The sequence below is a fragment of the Poecilia formosa genome, unplaced genomic scaffold (assembly GCF_000485575.1).
Source record: "Poecilia formosa unplaced genomic scaffold, Poecilia_formosa-5.1.2 Scaffold92, whole genome shotgun sequence".
Lineage (NCBI taxonomy): Eukaryota > Metazoa > Chordata > Actinopteri > Cyprinodontiformes > Poeciliidae > Poecilia > Poecilia formosa.
Window position 1 is genome coordinate 1,583,563 of NW_006800031.1, and position 6,000 is coordinate 1,589,562.

A 6,000-nucleotide genomic window follows, 5' to 3' on the forward strand; every position below is an offset into this window, starting at 1 on the left:
TGCTGACAAATAATGCAGCTTTACAGGGCATCGTGCTCTTTTGCTGATTATCACTTTTTTTTTTCTTTAAACAATTTTCTGAAATCTTTCCAACTATTTTTCCATTCACATTTTACCTCATGGACCAATCAAATCTCCTCTTTTTTCTTATTTATTATAGTGTTTTGTGAAGGCGTTTGGGGGAAGATGTATTCATAATACATAATAATGGCACAAGTGGGAAAATTCAAATGAATGGAAAGTTTTGAACTCAAATGGGACAGTTGTTGTTTGGTCACAGTGTGCCGCTGTTTTCATTCCAAAGCATCACATGTTAATATGAATGTGCTTTTATACATGTATATCCTGTCTGTTATTTCTCTAGATCTGTAACTCTATACTTTTTGGGTATTCAGTCCTTTTATGTCACAAATACATTTTCCCCTTTAAATTCAAAGGTCTAAGTGTTGCTTCCGTTTTGTTTCTAATATTTTGTAAAAAGAAAATGGAGGAAAAAAAATCCCCAAACAAAGGGCCTGCAAACTTAAATAAAAATAAAAAAACTGAGGCTTGAAATTCAGTTTTTTTGTTGTTGTTTTGACACTCTGAAAACATAAAGCTGAAAAATGGCAAAAAAAACAAAAAAAAAAAAACCACTCACTGGCAGTGTTTACTGTACCAAATTACATCATGCTAATATGAATGTAAATTTAAATGTAAAAAGAGGAAATAAAAAGAAAATCTTTTGATCTGGGACATTTATGCTTTGCGTCTTTCTTTTAATGAAAACATGTCTTCAAATTCACACCCCACATTTTTATTTAAATAAAATATGTCAAAATCTGTAAACCAGTTGCCGGGTAACAATGACGCATCAGTGTAATTATCTTTTCTTAAGATAAGTAAAGAGTTTTTTTTGGTGGGGAGGTTTGGGGTCATTCAGTCACCAAATATCGGTATCTTATCTGGTCACCCTTGTCTGGGTTGGACAGAAAACACACAAAGCAGCACATTAAAGTTTCAAATGAGAGTAGAAAACACTAATGTTTTCTAACATGCAATGTTTTTAAATGGTTGGTTGAGGTTAAGCTAGCAAGCCAACATCACATCACTGAGTTAGAACTTTATTTCACAGATCAAGACTTTACTCTGTGTGTACAAAATGAATTATGAGATTCATTTTGATGTTCAATATCCTGTTGAATATCAAAGCTTGCTCTTTACAATGTAGCTTTGTAACATTAACAGTGGCACTTCGTCAAGACAGTGGACAATGGTACACAGAAATGAAATGGATTTGTGAATATTTGAAGTACGGTTCTGTTAAAGGACATGAGCAGCAAATGAATTGCCCAAAGAAGACGATTCTTTTGCCATCTTTCTTTAGTGTAAACCCAAATTAGTTGCTCTCCCAGCTAAAGCTAACAGCTAGTTCAATAGTGGCATACACCAAGGTGAAGTTCTGCTTTAAATCGTTGACTTGGTTCACATTTGGCAGTTGTTTACACAGAACCTGCTGTAAACAACTGCAAAAAATTGAGGTGGGAGGTGGAGCTTTACCAAACCCTTGGTAAAGCACCATGTGAAGTCATGAAACATGACTATAGTAATGGTTTAGTTAAGAATAAATCTTAACATTACTGTTTTTTTCCACACTGATTCTATGCTGTCTTGACAGTGTAGAATGAGACAAAATTTACCCCAGTTTTAATGTTATTGGAAGGTTTATGTTTTGAAAAGAGAGTGGTAAGCTAAACGACTTTCAAAAAACAGCAAAAAAAAACAACACAACTCTGTCCAATAAACAAACTACAGACCCAATTATCAATGCTACAAGTCTACTGATATGCATAAAGTCTATGCACTGTGGAGAAAGATATTCTGAGACAGAAGATGCAAACATATTTCTGTTGCTGATTGTCATGCCTTCTCCTGAACTACTACAGTCAAACTCATTTATACGTGATTTTGTTGCATAGCACAGTATTTAGAAGAACCAAAGATGCTTTTTTTTTTCATAGGTCTCAGCTGCTGTCGTGAGAGAAGCCGTTCCTGCATGTTCACATCTGGTTTGATGTTTCAGCCGAGTACAGGACAGGAAAAGGCACTTCAAAGTGTGGATGCCCACTTCGATTTCCTGCCTGTTCTGCCTTAAGCCTTAAAAAATGAAAAGGTCTGGTGGACTCCCTGGAAAGCTTTGAGTCCTCCAATGGGAATCTGAAAGAGAAAAAAGTTACAGGAGCATCATCATTAGTGGATAACTGCAAATAAAGCAGAAAGGTGTTTTAAAAGATTTATTTCATACTTTTAGAGTCTTACACACAGAAAAAAGGTCTTCTGAGCGGTGTGGCTTGGCTTTAACCCTCAATGGAGACCTCAGGAACAATGTTTCCATTCTGTGTTATTTCCACTGGAAGCTCCTGTACCACAGAGAATAAGTGAATTTTGGTGAGCCTGCTGTAAAACGCAAATACAGTTGAAACCAGAAGACTAAAAAGACATTAACCCTTTTCCTCACTTTCTGAGGTTAAATTAGATTTTGTATTAGGTCAGTTAGAATTACTGGTAACACTTTATTTGACAGGGTGACAGTCATAAACATGACATAACACCTGCCATGATCATGAAGGAGTCTTTATGAATGTCTATAACTGCTGTCATAAAGTGTCATTTGGTAAATAATGACACTTTCAATGCAAAGTTGCTCTAAAACTTGCCTTGAAAGTAAATTAAAAGGGGCAACTTTGCATTAAAAGTGTCATCATTTACCGAATGACACTTCCTGACAACATGGCAACCGATGAAGGCGGCGCTTTCAAGTATCCGGAAACTGTTAGCAAGGATGAGCCAGAATTATGCAGAAACTTATTTACCACTCCACCGAGCGGCACAGCCTCAACAGGAAGCGGTCCCTGACATGGAACATCACAGCCTCCGGATTTCGCCTCTTCTGACAGCACACCCAGACACTTTTGGTTGGCAGCAGCAATCTGGAAAAGAAGGGACACATGAAGTCCAAGGTCAGAGTGAGAACTTGACCATTTACACTTATTCTTCATATTTACCTCCTTAAAAATGTGTTCTGTTTTTGTTCCACTTAAACGTTTCCAATCAGCAAACAAATTTTTATTTTTGAAAAAATAAATGATGATTTAATTTTTTAAACTCCAATAATGCATTCTACTGGCTTCCGCATTGATGTGGAGGAACTATTGACATCCTTCTTTGCAAAATTGTTTCAATTAATTCACATTTTATGGTTTTAAGCCCTGCTTCAGGTCATGCCATGGTGTCTCATGAGATTTAAGTCGGTATCTTGATAAGGCCACTGCAAACCTGTCTTGTTTTTAAGGGTGCACTTTCTGCTGTTTCTGCTGTCTCATTGTGCTGATGCAATTTCACGTTAACTTGTTTTGCAGCTTGTGTGATGAGACTTACATGTTTTTTTTAATTTTTTTTTATTGGGGCATAATGTGTTGCTTTCCGAGTTTTTCCATGTTTAAAGTCTGATTAAAGTCTGTTTTTGTAATTTCTCAGTTCTACTAATTTGGCATTAATCAAGCCATTGTGTGGCTCATAAATGTAAGTAGTCATAGACAATTCAAAATTTAACAAGAGGGGAAATTGCATTTTTATGTAGGGTCACATTAATCAGATGTGTTGTTTCTTAATGAATAAAATTCTCTTTTTTTAAAACATTCTTATTTGTTGCTCGTCTAACAATTTTATATCTAACAATATAAAATTGTTAGATGATATGAAACATTTACGTGTGGAAAAAAACAAACAAATATTTGGTTTTTTTTCTTGGCATTATGAAACAAATGACTAAGAGTATTGCTGCCGTAGGAGTAAATGTAACATTAGCATATTTTCATATATAAATGCTGCAGTGCCCACCTCCCCTGCAGGAGCAGCAGAAACTGTTTCAGGATCTGCAGGAGTAGCATCCGTTGATTCTGATTGGATGGTAAAAGCGTCTCCTGTTTCCTCTGCTTCCTGAATGTCAAAAAAAGGAAGAAAGAAAAGGTCTCAAAATGTCCAGCTGCTAAGTTAACCTTGACATAAAAGCAGGGATCTACTGAGCAAGAAGCCCATTGTATTTGTCTCTCTCTCGCTTTTTTTTTAACTTTTTGATGATTTTTGGACTATTTTTGCTCTGCTTTTGTTTGTTACAATTTTTATCTAACTATAAAAAACAATTAGAAGCTACTCAGAAATCAGACCATGAATAGCTGAAATTGTAAATAACTAAAACAGACAAGGTTGTAAATGTTCTACTGCTGTTTTCCCAACATATTCTTATAAACATATCAGTCAAGAACGACTATTGCAAAGTTATTCCAGTTATTCATGACCAACAAGCATAAAGTAAAGAGGACTTTGTGCAAATCCCACCTGCTGCACAACAGGAGACGTCGAAACATCCTTCGCTGTTGACACAGATTCAGTGGCAGCTAATTGTTGGAGCAGCAGTTCAGCAGTTCCCTGAGGGACAGAAGGAAAACATGAGAAGGGATTGTTTCCCATCTTCAAAAACAATCAAAAACCAAAAACCAGTTGATTGTAATTTCATGGATTACCAAATGGATTACAAAATGAAATGGTGTTTCCATGACCGAACGCTTGTTAGTTGAGAAATCATTTCCAAAACAACAGTAAATGCACATAAACAAAAACATGTTTCAAGTGTGGTAATAGTGCATTTCATTATTTTAACAGTTTGAGGCAGTCTGTATGCAGCAGTCTGATTCTTCAGGTTTTATTGCTTTGGATGTGATGCTATGAACGCAGATTTGTGCTAATGTTGTAAACCTCAATTGTCCAAGCTCAAGACCTTTAAGGGGATCCGGTCGCCAAGGTGACAGAGATGTTAGTTCAGATATTGACTGATTGAAGTCTTTAAAAGTCGGGAGGTCAGTATCCAAGCTCAGTGATGTCATAAAATTAGCAGCTCAGACATAAAAACAATATAATTTCTATCAAATTAACATTTCTTGACACGTGTTAATAAACTCTTGGCTGTACCTCTGCATGCTTAACAACAGGAGGCTCAGCTTCATCCAGAGGAGCTTCAGTGATTGTATTTAGCACCTGATGAGATAAAAGGCTGCCATGTTACAATTTAACAGAGCAACTGCATTTAGTAAAGTGTAATTATTAATAATGTTGTTGTTGTTTCTGAAAGTGGAATAAACGATAAGGCTCTTACTGCTGGGATTTCCACAGGAGGGCTAGCAGCATCCTGATGCAGCCAGACAAAACACAGAGACGTCTGTTGTTGACTTTGAGGAAGTAGTTACAGTGACATAAAGAAACACTACATAATGAATCAATCATATGAGATTTACATAAAATTATTAACCTCTATGGCAGCAACAGGCTGGACACTGAGTGCAGCTGAGTCTTCCAGTTTTTCCTCCCCATCCTCAGGTGGCTCTGCAGGCTCCACTGTTTCTATGACAACCTCCACCTCTGATCCAGCGTCAGATTCGTTTTTTTCTGCAGCAAGTTCTACTTCAGCAGGACTTTGGTCACTGGTGAGATCTTCTGCCACTGGTTCTTCAGCTTGTTCCTTTACCGACTCTGATATGGTTACCTCTTCAGCAATGGACACTTCTAGTTCCTCCTTGGTCTCAGTGTCTTCTTCTGCCAGGGTCACGTCTTTCTGAGAGTCTGCCTCGCAGACATCCTGTGTCTGCAAAGTTACCACGACACAAAGCATGCAACATTAATCCAGAGAACAGAAATGGTCCTGAGGAATCCTGACTTTTCCTCATGGAGAAGAGTGGATTGCATTCCACTACCAGAACGTCTGGGGTCATAGAGAAACGTACCTGACCCATCTCTGTCTGTGTGTCTTCATTCTCTTCTGTCTAGATAAAATACAAAATACATTTTTAGTTAACCTTTTATAATAAGATGGATACATATGAATAAATCCATGATTAGATTCACAGACAACTTAAAACAACTGAATATGTGCTCAGGAAGAGCCAACTAAACACACCCGCATTAAAA

The 6,000-nt window shown here is 37.0% G+C and overlaps 1 protein-coding gene across 3 annotated transcripts in view; it reads right to left on the reverse strand.

Annotated features, from left to right (window-relative positions):
- Positions 1-1,985: 1,985 nt before the first annotated feature.
- LOC103142017 (neurofilament heavy polypeptide-like) overlaps positions 1,986-6,000 on the reverse strand; it is a 19,944-nt gene continuing 15,929 nt past the window's right edge. Inside the window, exons 4-12 of one of the 3 annotated variants that reach the window (XR_001662818.1) lie at positions 5,817-5,855; positions 5,345-5,677; positions 5,192-5,224; positions 5,008-5,073; positions 4,378-4,467; positions 3,880-3,978; positions 2,853-2,969; positions 2,285-2,399; positions 1,986-2,196 (exon numbers count right to left, since the gene is read on the reverse strand). Coding sequence is in view for 2 of the 3 variants with exons in the window: in XM_007557870.2 (XP_007557932.1) it covers positions 2,337-2,399; positions 2,853-2,969; positions 3,880-3,978; positions 4,378-4,467; positions 5,008-5,073; positions 5,192-5,224; positions 5,345-5,677; positions 5,817-5,855 (840 nt within the window). In the remaining variant the exon portion in view is untranslated. The remainder of the gene's footprint in view (positions 2,197-2,284; positions 2,400-2,852; positions 2,970-3,879; positions 3,979-4,377; positions 4,468-5,007; positions 5,074-5,191; positions 5,225-5,344; positions 5,678-5,816; positions 5,856-6,000) is intronic. The other 2 variants (XM_007557870.2, XM_007557869.2) reach the window with 2 other exon arrangements.